General features: G+C 39.3%; 1 protein-coding gene across 1 annotated transcript in view; it reads left to right on the top strand.

The window, feature by feature from the left end:
• The window catches only part of MKLN1 (muskelin 1), a 95,129-nt gene that overhangs the window by 35,834 nt on the left and 43,025 nt on the right, over nucleotides 1-16,270 (top strand). The window contains exons 7-9 of the mRNA XM_015862503.2: nucleotides 6,163-6,240; nucleotides 7,400-7,465; nucleotides 14,878-14,990. Of these exons, the coding sequence (XP_015717989.1) occupies nucleotides 6,163-6,240; nucleotides 7,400-7,465; nucleotides 14,878-14,990 (257 nt within the window). The remainder of the gene's footprint in view (nucleotides 1-6,162; nucleotides 6,241-7,399; nucleotides 7,466-14,877; nucleotides 14,991-16,270) is intronic.

Here is a 16,270-nt window from a genome sequence, read left to right as displayed (position 1 = left end):
CAGAGGGAGCTTATGAACCCACCAAACTGAGGCAGTGGGATGCTGTATGCTTATGATTATGATCTTGACAAGGGATCAGTCTGTTGCCTTGGCTGTGGCTTCACCTCTTCATTGCTTAGAGGCTTTCTTCTTTCCACCTCGTTGCAGACTGTAGTACTTCTTGAATGGAATTTCACTAGAGATCTAGAATGTGCTGAATAAGATCCCTCAAAAACTGATCTTTTTCCCCACAGGCACTAATGAATTGAAAGTTTGTGGCTTTGTTTTGCCCTGTCACATATTAATTATTTTCACCACTTAATGCGTAGCATACTGAATTTATTGCATCCAGCAGTTTTCCTTTGAGACTATAGCTGAGGAGGTGCTTCTCTGCCTTCCCAATATATCGAGAGCAAAATTGCTGTCTTCATGTCTTCAGTGCTCAACATTACCAGGTGTGGAAGTGTGGAGAAAAGACTTCCCTGTTAGAAAATTCCAAGTCTTGTATTGTACTGACAGATGGACAATTTGATGTGAATAATCCTCTTTCTCTTCTTCCTGTAATAGTCCCTTTTTAGAGGCTGGAGAACTTTGCATCTCTTAAGCAACCTAGAAAAATAGTGTGGTTTGTTTTATCACTTTGTTTTGTTTTGTTTGTTCCTTGTTCCAGCAAGTACAGAAACAAATATTTATAGCAGCACACTATGGATAACTTAGCAGGAGATTCTCAAAGCAGTAGTGTGAAGTTTTCTCAGTGTTTCAGAGGGACAGAATAATATGCATGTGTGTGTTTATATTGCTTCCTTTTCATCTAGCACCTGGCTAGCTGAAGTTAAATGTCAGTGTATGCATCTCCCATTGCTCTGATGCTTATCCTTAATGATTTTACTCGTCTTTGAATACATTAACCTGCCTTCCCCCTTCCCTTCTGCAATTCTTTTTGCTGTCTTCAGCTTTTGGACCCATTTAAAGCTCTATCACCTCCCAGCACCCTTCAGTGAGAAGTGATACCTATCTCAAGACACTAAGGCTGCATCCTGTATTTTCTATAAGCTGGCAGAACTTTATCTGGGTCAATTCCTACTCAGGATGATGTGTGCCCTGGCCCCTTGCTTGGTGGCACTGGTTTTTGTGTTGCCACATGTAAGCCAGGTCAGGGAACTGATTCAGCTGCAGTGGAGAAAAGGGCAGGAACTAAAAACATGTAAGTGCTGCTGTAAGAGCTTGTCCATGGTTATACCAGCTGTGTGTCATAGGGCAAGTAGTTGAACATGTTTGATACCTCATAGCTGGATCTTTCCCTTTCTTGCTAATAGATGTTTTCAGTCTTCAACACTTTGTCCTACAGTATTGTCTACTTGTGGTCCTCTGCAGTTACCCAATCTTGCTTTTTTCTCAGTGTCTCTGAAGCACTTCTGTTTGAAAAAGGCTTGTTGGCACCCATCACCTCACTTTCTTGGTAGCATGGTTGTGCAGTCTCCTGAATTTTGAATATATGGGTTTTACATCTGAGCTCTCCACTGCATTTTCTTGTCAAATAGATGTGGATTAACTTCAGTCCTGTGTGTGATGAGTAAGCGTAGAGTTAATTGAGATACACAGATTCTTAAATTATCTCTGTTACAGAACAGTTTGCTCTTTGAACAGACTGGATGTGAATATGTGAACTGCTGACCTCTTGCTGATCTGAGAGTTCATAGCCTTAAAGGAACCGACAGAGTGCAGTGAGGTTGACAGCGATACTGCTTGTTCCACGCAGCCTAAGATTTGATTTGTAGACGCTAATATTTGCAGTGATAGATACTTAAAAAGCGAAATGCGATACATCTTTTGTAGGCTATTCCCATAGGCTTAGTCATGTAGAAAAAGTGTAGGTGGTCAAGAATTAGTGCTAGCAGAGCTCAACTCTTGTTCTTTTGCATTGCTAATGGTGAACGCTGTCTTCCACCTCACATCACCAGATGATTTCTTTTGAGAGCTCAGTGGCAGGCAGCCACACTTTTCCCGCAGATTCTTTTGACTTGTGCATTAGACTTAGAAAATGGGCAAATGGAAACTCTGGCAGCTGCCTGACTTCCTCTCAAAAATAAAAGGTTCCTTAAATCTCAGCTGGTTCACAGACTTGGTTCAAATGCTTCACATTTGGATTCATTCCTATAGCTTTCAGCCAGCCTATATTATTGAAGGGAAAAAATCTGCTTAGTATTCCTACAGAGAGCATGAGGAGTGCAAATTACTTGGTGAACTTGGTTGCAACTACTGGAGGCATAGAAGGCTGCTTGAAATGGATTGAAGATCTGCTAGGTTTGCTGCATATTAGTATTCCAGGGACCCATTTGTTCCTTCTGGCAAGTCTTCTATCTGTATGCAATACATTGTGTATCTGCTGACACGCTGGCCCCATATGATGAATAAGACAGTGATTTACAGCCTGGAGGCTCAAATGTCTCCCAAAACTTGGGGTGTACAGGAACATCTGTGTTTTTCTTGAAGCTGTTGACAAACATAACTTAATTTTCACTTCAAATATTTTGGGGGTCATTTCTGAGAAAGTACAGACTGGTTTGCTGCTCTGTGTTGTACTGGGATAGATGGAGAAGAGAAACTTGCTAGGGATCCAAGGCCTATGGTAAGTAGATCATAGAATTGTGGAATCTAGGTGTTGGAAGGAACCTCTGGAGGGGTAATCAGCTCCCACCCCTCTTACAGCAGGCTGCAGATGGTATGGTATGATGAAGCAGTGGTATGGTTTGTGTAGAAGCAGATATCTTGTAGGAGAGCAAACATAGCATCCTGGTTGGTTTTTCTCTTATTAAGAGGAAAGTAATAGGATGTCCCGGTTTTGAGGCATGAAAAATCACGTTTCCTTATTGCTTTCACATCTCAAGATCACATGGTGGCTGGACCCTTATCTTTTGCTGCTTCAGATTTTGTTTGGAAGCATTTTCTGACTACAAAAACTTTATTATTGTTGTTATTATTTTTTAACAAAAAAAAAAACAAACCCTGGAGCCCCCAGCAAAACAAACCCCAAACTCCAGAAGTCGTGGACAAAAAGTTGCTTTGAAGTTTTTCATGCCATTAATAGTAAAGTGAGTAGATTTCAGTACTTCTGTCTAGAGGTGCGTACTGCCTAAAATTGAACTTAATACAACTTTTACTTGTTTCTGATCAACTTCACAAGGTTAAATATTTAGGTCTGCAGTGTTTGTTTTAATCTGTTCCGGGTAATGTGTAATTGATGAACAAAATTAAGCCGTTGGATACTGGATGAAATTTACTAGCTTTAACTATTGTGAAGTTCATGTTGTTAGATCCAAAATGCATCACAACTTGTTGCAAAGCGTTTGTAAATAGTACAAAATAAAAGTACCATCTTTGGCTGCAGCTCTACAGAGTAAACATGGACATTGAGATGAGAGACCTCAGGGCCTAAGGAAACTACTTGTTTTAAAGGCTTGAGCTTCACGCTTTTTCTACAGCAAACTTGAAGTTTATTTTAAACTACTGATTCATTGGAAACAGCTGACAAACATAAGTAGGCCTGGATCTGATCTTCAGTGCCTTGCAGAAACTTTGGAGACTTTTTGGTCAGCAGCTCTATCCTGGCAAGGGACACGAGGAGTATATTAGAAGTCTGGCATCAGATCCAGAATCCACCTAGAAATCCCTTTTTTTCTTTCCCTCTTCTCCCTGTGGTGTCAAACAGGTGGTGATTCAGCTCCCAAAACAAGCTGCTTCTGGTTTGCGGTGCAAGTAGAATGAATGTGGAACTGCTCCCAGCAGAAAGAAACATTTCTGGGAAGCAAGCTGGAGTATTTCCAAACCAATGTCCCATGGAAGACAAGAAGCATTATTAAAAGAGGCTGAAAGCACAGCAGGGGAGAAGTATCATATCTTGACAAGTGCAGCCTGTGGGTGTTGAGCATGGGAGAGAGGTTAAATCACCCTTTCAGATCATATGTAGTGTAATTCATCCTCTTGAGCTATTTATGTCCAATTATCTATTGGCTACCATAGGGATAAATACAGTTTTGTTTTTGGTCTTAAAGACCAAAAAATGATAACCAAGAGGCTGAATTTCTATCTAGGTTTGTGGCTAGAAAAATCTGACTCAGTGTGGAATTGCTTACAGTGCATATGTTTATTCTGTTGGAAACAGAACAAGCCATTCTACATATGGTGAGCAAACTTCTGACTTTCCTCAATTACTTAATACTGGGAGAGCACTGATGTTTTTGACTGTAAGGCAGGTAAGAGTAAAATCTGCCCTGCTTTAACACAGTAATAAGTCTGAAAAACTTGCAGAACAGAGTTGAAGAAAGTTGAAAGCAGTTTAGTATTTTAAGACCAAATTCAGTACGTTTCAGGAGCACCTTTAGTTTTCCTACTAGTTGGTTTCTAAATAGAGTATTCATCTTCTCCCAGGAAGTCCTTGCTGGCTTGGGTTTTAATTAAAACCTGGATTTCAGTCATGACCAAGTACAGGATGCCAGGAAATGCTCTAAAATATCCTCTGAATATTGTGTCGCGCTTACCAAAGATTCTTACCTTTTTTGTAACTAAATAGGTACATGTGCGGTAAAGAATGATCTGTTTTTTTTTGTCCCTGTGCCCACCAAGGGATTTGTTAAAATAAATGGAGGCATTCACAGTCTGTTACGTTCTTACCTCAAAGCCACAATTACTGGGGTTGGAAGAACTGAAAAGTATTACATAGAACTTAGAAATGTCATTTTTCCTTTCTCTGCTGAGGAACGTAAAAGTGATTCCTGGGCTAGGTCTGATTCTAGCGAAGAGCAAAGCTGTTAGGAACACGATTAAGGATTTCTGAATGCATCCTACACTTGACTGAACAGCCTACGTGCAATGTGCTGTTTTATTACAAAGCCATGTAAGTTTGTCATTGGAATTCTGAGTCTGCTCGTGTTATTATAGCACTGGTGGTGTAAAACTGACTGTCTGAACTCACATATTTTTTTCCAAGTACTATATAAATGGAGTACAAATGCTTGTAATAAATTTGACTTGAGATGGTGTGGTAATGGATGGGATATAGGCAGCTGGGTGCTAAGGGAAGCAATGAGCAGGAGGCTGGCCACTAGCAGTCTAGCAGTTTGATATACATGCAGAAAGTTAGGGAGTTTTTCTTAATGAAGTAATTTGAAGACTGATACAAGTTTGTCACAGTGCTTGCTAAGCTCTTCTCAGACTGCAGAAGAGCTTCAGAAAATTAAATATTTGTCTAGTAAACTCACGACGTGTAGAACACTATCAGGAACTGACCTCTTGATGCTAAGCAAATTACATCTGGTAGGTGTATAGAGAGAAGAATGCCCATGGAATGTGGCTGGAGTGCTGCATGTTACTGCTTCTTACACAAATGCTGCAGTTGGCATATCTGGCCAGTGACCTAATGTTTCTTCTCTTTCTCTTCTTGTTTAAATCTCTGAAGAGAATGTAAGCTATTATTTTGTTTCTCATCCAATGCTTGGTTGTCTCGTGTTGTAGCTTTTAATCTGCTTTACGTTTCTAGGTGAAGCTCCAGAGGTGCTACCTGACGTAGTTTTGGATTAACATGTGTTAAAATAGTCGAATTTGACATGCATTGGCAACTTATCATTTGATTAAATAAGGGGGTGGGACTCTGTTCTTAACTAAATACACCACATGGGAGATTTATAGATGATCGGCATGATCTGAAAGACAGGCTTTGTAATTGTTGATTGATCTAGTAATGAGTTTTCTTCTTATTGTAGTGCTTCCACGTTAAGTTCATTAGCAAGTTTATCAAATTAACTGATGTCTTCATTTTAAATAAATTCTTTATATACATCGTGGAGTCACTAAGGTCAGCTAGTCTAACCATCAACTCAGCACCGCCGTACCCACTAAGTCGTGTCCCTCGGTGCCTGCAAAGGACCAACAAAAAGCACATTCTGACTTTCTGGGGTGTGCATGGTATGTCTCAAACACTTGCAGTGCAAGGCCATTGCCATGACAACCTGTCATAGGTTATCAGGGAGGTAGCAGAGCCCATTACCTCAAGGGATACTCCTGCTTTGCTGACAATTGGGCGTAACTTTTGGAACAGCATACTGGATTGACTGCTTTACAAGTTTTATTTTCTTTCGCTGTGGTTGAAATATAAACCTTTTATACAACAGCAGTTTTGTTTTGCAGATGGCTTATTCAATCAGTATATCAGTCAACAAGAATACAAACCTCGCTGGGGACAGATTATCCCCAAAAGCTCCAAAGGTAAGGATATTTTTGAAGCTACAGCCCTCATACTGCTTGTTCTTTCATGCTCCTTTCTGGATATAGAGCAAGACACTGATGCAAGGAGACCTTCTGTAGGACAGCTGTTGTGGGGAATGGTATCATCTGTGAAAGATCTGCCATTTGTCTGCAAATCAATGAAATGTAACCTGGTTTCTGGTTGAATAAGGAATGCTCCAGGAACACTAGCTGTCACTTCAAGGATAACTAATCATTTCACCAGTAAAACTCAGACTATAAGTTACCTGTAGGACTGTGTTTAGTGGGTGGAGTTGTCTTAAAGGGAAATGTACAGCTGATTGGCATTAACATGGAGTATTTCAGATTTGAAGCGTATCTTTTCAAATCTTCATCTCTTGTGCAGTAAATCTAAACTGCAGAATCTACCCCCAAATGTTGACTAAAAAGGTAAATAATGACTGTCATGCAACAACTGTAGGATTCAAAGTGCCAGTCACCAAACATGGAGCCCCATACCTAAACCTCTTGGGAAGGGTTATGTATGAACACAGACTCATCTTCCAGTAGAATGTGGGTTATCTTTCTAACATTGCTCCCCTGTCCTGAATGGTTAAGAAATCTGGAGTGGCTGGAAAACTACTTTAATAGGACAGCTGGAATTCCCTTATGTGAGAACAAATAATTGGTGCAAAGCTAACTGTTATATCCATACCATTAGCCCTTTGCTTCCCTCCCTTGGGTACAGTGCTGTGTCGTTTGAGTATCTGTTCTTACTTGTCTGCCTTCAGGCAGCATTGGGTGAGAGATGAAAGGAGAGCAAAAGATTTTCTGTGTTCCCACTACTGGAAAGTTTCAAAGATAGCTCAGACCTCATTTGTGAGAGGACCTACACGCTTCAAGAACTCCGGGGATCCTTTGGAAGGCTCCTAGAATTGCAGTAGAGTACTGTATTCACTTCAGTTATTTATTGGAGCAGTCAACTGCAGATAACTGCACACTGAATTTTACAATGTGTGGAAGAATGCTAACCAAAGAAAGAGTTGAAGTTTAAAAACGATGAGTTAAGTTGTCTTGCTTTTGTATAATACTTTAACTACTATACGTGAAGTTCTATCCTTTCTGTTTAAAGACGTATAACAGATGGCATTCTCTTATTCCTCTTTTTGTTTTCTAAAAGGTGATGGGGAAGACAGCCGACCAGGGATGAGAGGAGGCCATCAGATGGTTATAGATGTTCAAACAGGTGAGTAGTAGATTTATTTATTTTTTTCTCAACTAATTTAGTTACTTAATGAGATTTTTAACGTAAGTATTGCAAATATATTCTTTTGACAATGACTAAATATTAGGAGGGAAATTGTACTTTTTAAATAGTTGCTTTAAATAATCTGCTTTCTTTGCCTGGAGCATATTCCAATTGCTTCCCCCACTTGCTTTTTCCCTACTAATACCCCTTCAGGCCTTTAACTTCTCGCTTCTTCACTAAGAAGCCCAGAACAATTGGTTTCAATAATTTGTGTCTTTCTTCCGCTTTTTGAGATTATACAAGAGAAGAGAAATTAGGGATGATTATTTCATTTATCTCTCCTGTATATTATCTGCTTTGGAATAGCACTTGAGCAATAAATCTGACACGCTGGAATATTCCTTGTATTTTCTTTAGAGTGGCTTCTAACTTCTGCTATTTTTTGCACACAAAGTTCCATTTAAGTCTAATTTACTTGATGCTTTATATGAATAATGCTTTCAATAGGAGTTAAAATGGTTCAACTTTGGTTTGAAGAGCCCGTAAAGAGAAGAAAGGAAGGTATAGGTAACAGTTTTGATGAACTCTGTACTCTGTAATTTTCTGTAGCTTTGTCTTTTATTTAATCAGATTTCTGTGGTGCGTCATTCCTGACTAAAGTGACTGCTCACTTAAGCTTGCCTGCCTGCATCTTTGCTAAATAAATAATTTGTATGAGTAATGGAGCTTTTCTTAGGAAAGAAGAAACCAGATCAGGGTTGTCAGTAGCAGAGAGGAATACAGGGTGGCACTGAGGGAGTTGGCAAAAAACTGCCATAGCTGTCTCTGTTATGGTCATATGGAAAGGGATTGAAGCATGTGACAGGATAGTACCTTCATGAGTAATTTGCTAAGTCATAGTGAACAAGCAAAAATGCAGCAGTCACTGCAGTCTTTGGCTTTTACTCAGAATGTAGTTTTTGCTCTAGAGGAAGCACTCGAGTTATTTTGTATATGAAAGCAAACTTTTTTTGGCGGAAGAGATTTCACTCGAATAAAATGTTGCTGGAGGATTGCTGGTGTCTGCCTACAAAAGAAGCTGTGAACGCTCCCTAGTGGTCTTAGTGAGTAAGTAACAGTGTCTGTTTCACAAGCATGCCAAAGAAATGCCAAGCGCGTCAGTCTGGCATTCTGACAGTCCTTTAGACCTGCTGAAAGCAGTAAAATGATGGTAGCATGAGTTTTTGTTTCCATTTCTATTGGTTTCCTTAACTCTTACTAAGCATATCATCTCTGCATTTCACTTAAGTTATCACTCTGCTTCAGTTGAGCAGTATAAAGCACTGATTATATTTTTTTTCTCTCCCCCTAATTGCTTAAAACTGATTGGAGAGCATCTACACAGAAAGAGTCTCAGGGTGCGACAAGTGGGTTCCTATGTTATTTAGTCCCCTTTTGCTGCAGCTCTCCAGTGGTGACAGGATATGCTCCTTCGGAAAGTTTTTCTGTGGAGCATTTAGGAAGTTTGGGAAGTTGCCCTTACTTTTGCTTCCAGGCCCATTGAGGCTTGTAAAAGCTTGTATGTTTTTGAGATTAAAAGCTTTGCCATATAATTTAGCTTACAAACAGGCCAGGGGAAGTTCTTGGTGCTGTTTGTATTCTTTAAACCAGCTGCTGCTGACTGCTCGAGTTTTCTTCTGAACATAGGTAGCATTTAGTGAAACTATGGGAGTTTGGCCAGTTAGCTCAGGATGTGTTTTACAGCCTGGAATTGGGTCTGCCTGGCCAGCCATGAGCAAATCAAGTATTAACAGAAAAAGGAGCAGCGACACGCAGACATCATCCATTCCTTACCCACATGCTGAACTGTTTTCCCAAAGATTTTTGGAAGCTGAAGAATAAGTTCTTCTTTGCATCCTTCCTTAGATGGGTGAAGTGCTTATCAAAGATGAATATTTTACTCAACTTCAGTATTTTAGAAACAATCTTGAATACCAAAACCGGGCTTACATGAATCATGAGAACCTTCTTATTACATAAAAATAGTGGGTTTTGGAAGCAAACTTTAATCACTCATGCCCAGATCTGCTGTAGCTGCGGATATAGCTGCAGCTGGTTCTGCTTTTTTGATTAACCTGAAGGAAATACTAACCAGTTGGTACTGATTATGATAATAAGCATTTATTTTTACCAAGTTTTGTATAACATAGAGCCTGTCAGATGCACACGTGTTAACGTCAGGATAGAGGAGGTGAGTTGGTAAGTAGTTGAGCTAGATCTTGAGTTAATGATAGTGATTTGATCTGCCGAGTCTCTTGTTTATACTCTTAGTTTCAGGTAGGGTATAGTCAAACTTGGTCCAAACTGGTTTTTAGCGTGTTTTATTTTCCAATTAGAATAGACTGAAAGTAACTAAAAGAGCAATTATGGCATCTCTGTTGGCATACAGTAACTTGTAGTGGTGTAGCTCACTTCTGTCTGATGTTCATACATTTAATACTTGCTGCAGATGTCTTGGAATAAGTATAGTCTTCTTTGTGGTTTGAAGAACTTACATAGCATATTGAAATGAAGGCACAGGCATTTGGGGCTGTAGAACTTACCTTCTACATGAAAAATGTTGGTTATCAATAACTCTGACAGTTTTTTTCCAGACTTCTGTTTGTATTAGTGCTCAGATTGGAATGATCTGAGTGGCAGAATTAGGAAGTTGTTCTTGGTATGCTTATAGAGAAACATTTACTATGAGGCATTCCTGGTTATAGTTGGAAACTGCTGTTGCACATGTTAAGAATCTAGACTGTAAGTGAAAACAGAAGGATTATGTTTCTGCTTCTTGTGTAAGGTACTTGTTTCATGTAGCTCTCTGTATGAGAGGCTAGAGAGTTTTCTTCTCTCTTTTCTGAGGAAGGAGAAGTGTTAGGGTAGTCAGAACCCAGGGTATAGATTAAAAATACAAACAGAAGCATTCCCAGAACACCTAAAGTACAAGTAACCCCATACCAAAGCTGCGCAAGGGCGTTCTTTGTAAAGTGAACTGAATATTAGCCATGAAAACCTTCCATGATTTATGTAGGTCCTGGTGAAATATTCAAGCATTGAAGTGCAGGCTTATACATAATAATATCACTTCCCAGATGCATTAAGTGCTGATAGAATGATTGCCCGGTGCAGTTCTGGAAGAGAGTGTGTAGACATCTGTTTAGCACTGGTTTCTTGATTAACGTAGCTTTGATGATGACCCCTCAGGACTTTCTGTACTTCATTTATGACATGTTTTGAAACAGCAACTCCAGAAGAAAGTGAGACCAGCTAAGCAGAGTGCCACATTCAGGTTTGAAGTTCTTAATCTACAATTCAGGGTAGTCCTGTGTTTTGGATGTGTTGTCATTCCCTAGGTAGGGTGGGGTTTCTTCATCTGCCTTTACAGAGCAGGCACAGTTTGAATTACAGTGAATTATGGTGTAGTCTCTAAAACTACATAACTTGTTTTGGTAACAGAATGATGCTTTTTCTTTAGGATTTGAAAAGAAAATGAGCTAGTACTGAAGTTATTTAAAAGACTCCTTGGTAATATATCCTAATTGTTTTCAAGGTTCATCATTATTTCATTTAGATAAAGCCTCCTTATGTTTTCTGTCTCACTTGTTAGCTTTGTCTGTTTCTCCTAACTATGGCAACTGAAATGTATTATAAAGGAAAATATTAGTGAAATGATCTTTATCAGTGTTTGTGCTACCTCTGTTCAGTCTCTGAAGCGAAATTAATTTGTTATTTTGGGTGTATTTGTCTTTCCTTTTGTGGGAAGGAGTTATTTCATTCTGTTAGATAAATGAAAAGAGATCTGTAGGTTGGAAACAGTGGGTGATTCAAAACAGCGGGCGCAATATGCCGTAATATATGTAGAGATGATGAAACTGTGTCAAAAGAAACATGGAGCTATGGAAAAGATGAAGCGAGAGCAGCAGACACGGGGAAGGATGCTGTTTTGCCTGGGGAAGACATTGCTATCCATAAGATATTTTATTTAAAGACAGGACTTGTGTACGAGATGAAGAGATCTCTGAAACAAAACACAGATGGCTTCTAAGCTCTGAAATACAAACAGCTGCTGCATCCTGGAGGTTACTCAACTTCATGGTGCTTTCACATTTGAGAAGATGACTTTGTGTGCATTGTATGCCTACCCAGACTAGCTAGAGCCTGAAAAGACTGTAGCCAGCCACCATCTGCACTGAATAGTGATTCAGCAATTGAGTGGTGTTCAAAAAAATTTAACATCTGTCTGTATGTTTGTGCTCAGTGTGCTCTTTTTCAGAGAACCTGATGCAGCTTGCAGATAGCTAAAGAAGGAAATGCTTGCTGCAGGAGGTGTGAAGAAAATGGGCATTCATTTCGGGGAATAGGATGAAGAGCAAAGGACACATTGCAGCAAGAGAAGTTCTGGTTAGCTACACATAGGGGGGGAAAAATCACAAAACCAATAAGAGATGATCCAGATATTATGAAGAAACTGTCCTTACTGTTATTCAAAGCACATCTCTACGCAACCTGCTTTGTTACTGAAATTGGCTCTACTGTGGGGAGTTAGGAAGAAGACTGGCAGATTTCTAGAAGTCTTAGATCCAAAAATATTTCATTGATTAGTTTAATAAGTCACCAGAGTCGGAGTGCGTTCACTGTCCTGATAAAACAGGGATTTATCAGCCTGCCCTGTTACATCCTGATAGGAGAACGTGCAGAAGATTTCATCATGCAGTGAAGACAGAGTTAAGAGAAGTTCAAAAAGCTGACTTTGAGCATATCCAAGTGTAGACTGAAGCTCCTGCAGGGCTTGGGGGATTTAACAGAGACTGGAGAGAGGGATTCTCTATGTGCTATTCTGAGAACAAGGAACTCACAGAGGGGTTGTCAGGACATATGTTAATGCTCTCAGTGCATGTTCTCTGATACTTTGTTGAGGAGTGTTGTGGCACCTTCTAGTCTTTTGGAGAGCAGAAAAAGAATTTGGACGTTACAAAAACACTTGGGAATGAGCGAGCAGTTTAGAAATATTCATAAAACATATTTAATGGAAAGTACTGGATTTTTGTTCAGCAGTAAATGTGAAGGAGATAAGGATAAGATGCTGGAAGAGGAACTGGATGTCCAGAATGTAGCTGGTAAAAACTTTGGGTAGATCTAACTGCTTTCATGTTTTTCTTGTTGGCTTGCAGGTAATTCTTCCAGTCTGTCCCTAAGGCAGAACAGAATTTTGTTTACTAAAGCAGTATTGGTATTGCTGTGTGACATACAGCTATGATGCAAAGGAGGAATCCCTTTCTTTGCCAGAGAACTGTGTCCTGCCTGCATCTTGACTTCCCTAGTGTTACTAAAGTAGAAATAATTATACCAATGCAAGACTACTGTTTTCCCCTCAGGCTTTATATTCCAGCTGCCTGAAAGCTTGTAGTCTTTTCTCTTTGTCTGACCTTGTCTTTGGGCATATACTCATGCACTGTTTAGACGTTGTGGCAGTACCAGGGAGTGCTGAAGTTGTACTCTTGGTCTGTTTTAGCGGGTGCTTTCCTTGAGAAAGTAACCCTTCCCTTGAAATCTGAATTGAAAAATAGACTGGAAGGTGGTGATACCAGTTGTCAAAGAGGGAGAACTGCATCTTTTGTTTTGAAGAAAACAAATGCAATCCCCTCCCTACTCCCCAACTAATTTTTTGTTGTAATTTGGAAGAACAGTTGTGAACTTTAGAACCGTGAGAAATGATTTTCCTGTCATTACCAGCAGCAAAGGAGTTTACGTACTAAGAAATGTTTCTATTATTTCTGTCGTATGATTAAAAATGTTGGGTCATTCTTGGTTTATAATAGTGATGATGGAGTCTTTCTATCATCACAGCTACAGTTTTATATCAAGATGGAGAAGAAATTTGGTATAGAGTTCATGTATGCACGTGTTATTGCTCTTGCTCAAGGAATCTGGGAATGCTCACAGTTCACACTGTGTGATTCTACCCCTTGTTGGTCCTTATAGACCATTTAGTTCTGTGAGCCTGATTTAGGTGATATTTAAAATCTGAGTTTTTGTCAAATTCATTCAGATTTGCTATTAAATTTCATCTGAGACAACAAAGCCTTTACAGGCAGGCATGACGTTTTGGCAAGGCCCCAGTAGGATACTTAGCCAGTGCCAAATCTTTTATTTTTCTCAGCTATCAATGAAGCTGTTGTGGTAATGTGGGTTTTGTGAGCTGTGAGAATTTATGCGCACAAAGGGACCTGCTCTTAGCAGGGAACACTGGGAGCCCTGAGTCCAGGAGGAAGGGTAATTAAAGTTAATGAACCAGGGTAACCTTTCCATGGTGATGACCACTATCCTGATGGTAGGTAAGGGTCAGGGGCTATTCCCATTTTATAATCACACATCTAACTCTTCTCTTTAATTGGTGTTGGATTAAAAATTGGCCATTACCTTCATAATAGATTGTGTTGTGGATTTTAAAGAAGTTTTTATAGGCCTGTGATTCTTCAGTGGCTCATTTTTGGACTTGGTTTTGTGTTATTTCAATCTGAAAATGGAATATCTTTAGAATCCAAGACCAAATAGTGATGCTACTGTAATGGAAGTGGCTTAATCATCTCTTGATGTCATAACAGAAACTTATTCCTCGTATGCTTCTCATGTTAGAGGCTTCATTTAGTTTCATTGGTGAGTCTCATAAGCTTTTGAACTTGCTGCGGTTGTGAATTTAAGGTAATGTGCTCTGAGGATGAGCCTGGAATGCTGGCTTAGACTGTTACGGCTCTACTGACATGCTTTTGTGACATCAGATAAATAATATTATGCAAGCCATTTTCCTTGAAGAGGATTCCATAATTGAAGCAAGTTTTTCTTTATAAGAGATCAACTAAATAAAAGAGGTTTTTGGCTGCTGTCTCAGAAATCTTTGTAGACTGTTAGTTTTGCGTCAAGCAGGGAACAAACAGATTTCACTCATAAAGATTAATAATGGCTAATAGCACTAGCTGACAAAGGAAGGGAAACTGATGATGTCTGCCTGGACTTGTGCCTCTGACATAGTCTTCCATCCATCTCTAAATTGGAGAGAGATGGTGTTGAAGGCTGGACTATTCAGTGGATGATTTTAGTGTTGGGTGGAGGCTGGTTATGACTGGTATCCTTTAGGGTCAGTCTTGGGACCAATGCTCTTCATCATCTGCATCAGTGATCCAGACTGAGTGCACCTCAGCAAGTTTGTAGATGACATCAAGCTGAGTGATGCAGCTGACGCAACAGAAAGAAGAGATACCATCCAGAGGTACCTGTATAGGCTTGACCTGCAGTGTATTTATCACAGGTGTTTTGTATTTATTATTGTGTTTAAAGGCATTCTTTATTTTTAAATGAAATTAATGTGTTCTTCCTTTTTTTATTAGAAACTGTTTATTTGTTTGGTGGCTGGGATGGAACTCAAGACCTGGCTGACTTTTGGGCATACAGTGTGAAGGAAAACCAGTGGACTTGTATATCCAGAGATACCGAGAAAGAGGCAAGTTGTACATTCCTACTGTTAATAATAAATGAATCATTGTACAGAAAAATAACCATATTTCTGAAGTGCTTTTATATACGAACAGTGTGCCAAAATTGTGAACAAAAAGAATCAAGCTTTCACAGTTTGGAAGATGTTTGAAATAAGAATAGGAAAATGTGAAATGGATGTGAAATTTGAGTGTTAACAATTACTGGGGGGGAGGTTTATTTCCCAGGAGTAGACTGATCAGGCAAAAGTCAGTTCAGTGAGTAAACCATAAGTTAAATAATGTGGTAATGTGGATTGAAACAGGCTGCCAAATAAACATCTCAGACCTGATGCTGGTGTTGAGGTTTAGTAAAAGAGTTTCTAGCTTCTGTTAAAAATGTGAGTAGAAATGGACAAGTAGGAGGTGGAAATATAGAGGACAGAGAGTAACTGCCAGAGGCCATGTAATCCCAGGAGTTTTCATGGCATTCAAGCCATTTTCCTTGGCCTGTTTTGCTTGCTATTTGACGTATGAAACCTCTCAAATGAATGTAGATTGGGTTATAGGAGGTAACAAAAAAAGAGAGTTCCAACCTTTGACTCATGTAATTCTCATGGCATTTCACAGTATATGGTAAAAAATTTCCTGTGGTTATTGTGTTCAGAGTTCATTACTTGTTTGTCAGAGCATAACTGAAGTAAATTCACGCATCATTATCTTACAGGATAGAAAAGATTGAGGTTCCATCACTTTTTGGTACCTACGTTTGTGAACTGAGTTCCTCGAGTATTTGCAAAAGGCATAAATGTATTTTTTTTCTCATTTGTTCTTGTCACTTGTTTAACTTAAGAACTTCCAAGCACTTGAATATTGCTGGTTTTTTTTTTCCTGGCAAAGGTGTTTAGAGGTTGTAATCAAATCGGACAAATAGCCTTAGCTGAAAATCTCACAGTAAGGCTCTTCCTTTAGCCTTCATATCCATGTTTTACGTACAGAGTTCTTAATGTTATTTAAAACATGAGCAATAATGAGACTGATTGCGGTATTCTAGCATCTATCCTAATAGTGCTGTAAAAAGGTTAACAATTGTCCTTATATTTCATATCCTTGTGAGTCTTTTTTACTTTTAACCCTTTCATCGTAGCTCTGTACTTCTCACGGCTTCTCACACGTTTAGCAATACAGTGTTGAAACTGGGTTTGGACTTTCAGTGCTGTGGGGTCAGCTTGTGTAGCTTCTGTTTACATCTGGAACAGTGGGTTTCACTTGGAGAAAAAAAAGAGTTCTTACTGTTCAGCCAAAATTA

The sequence above is a fragment of the Coturnix japonica genome, chromosome 1 (assembly GCF_001577835.2).
Source record: "Coturnix japonica isolate 7356 chromosome 1, Coturnix japonica 2.1, whole genome shotgun sequence".
NCBI classification, from domain to species: domain Eukaryota; kingdom Metazoa; phylum Chordata; class Aves; order Galliformes; family Phasianidae; genus Coturnix; species Coturnix japonica.
This window is presented reverse-complemented; position numbering and strand designations above follow the sequence as displayed.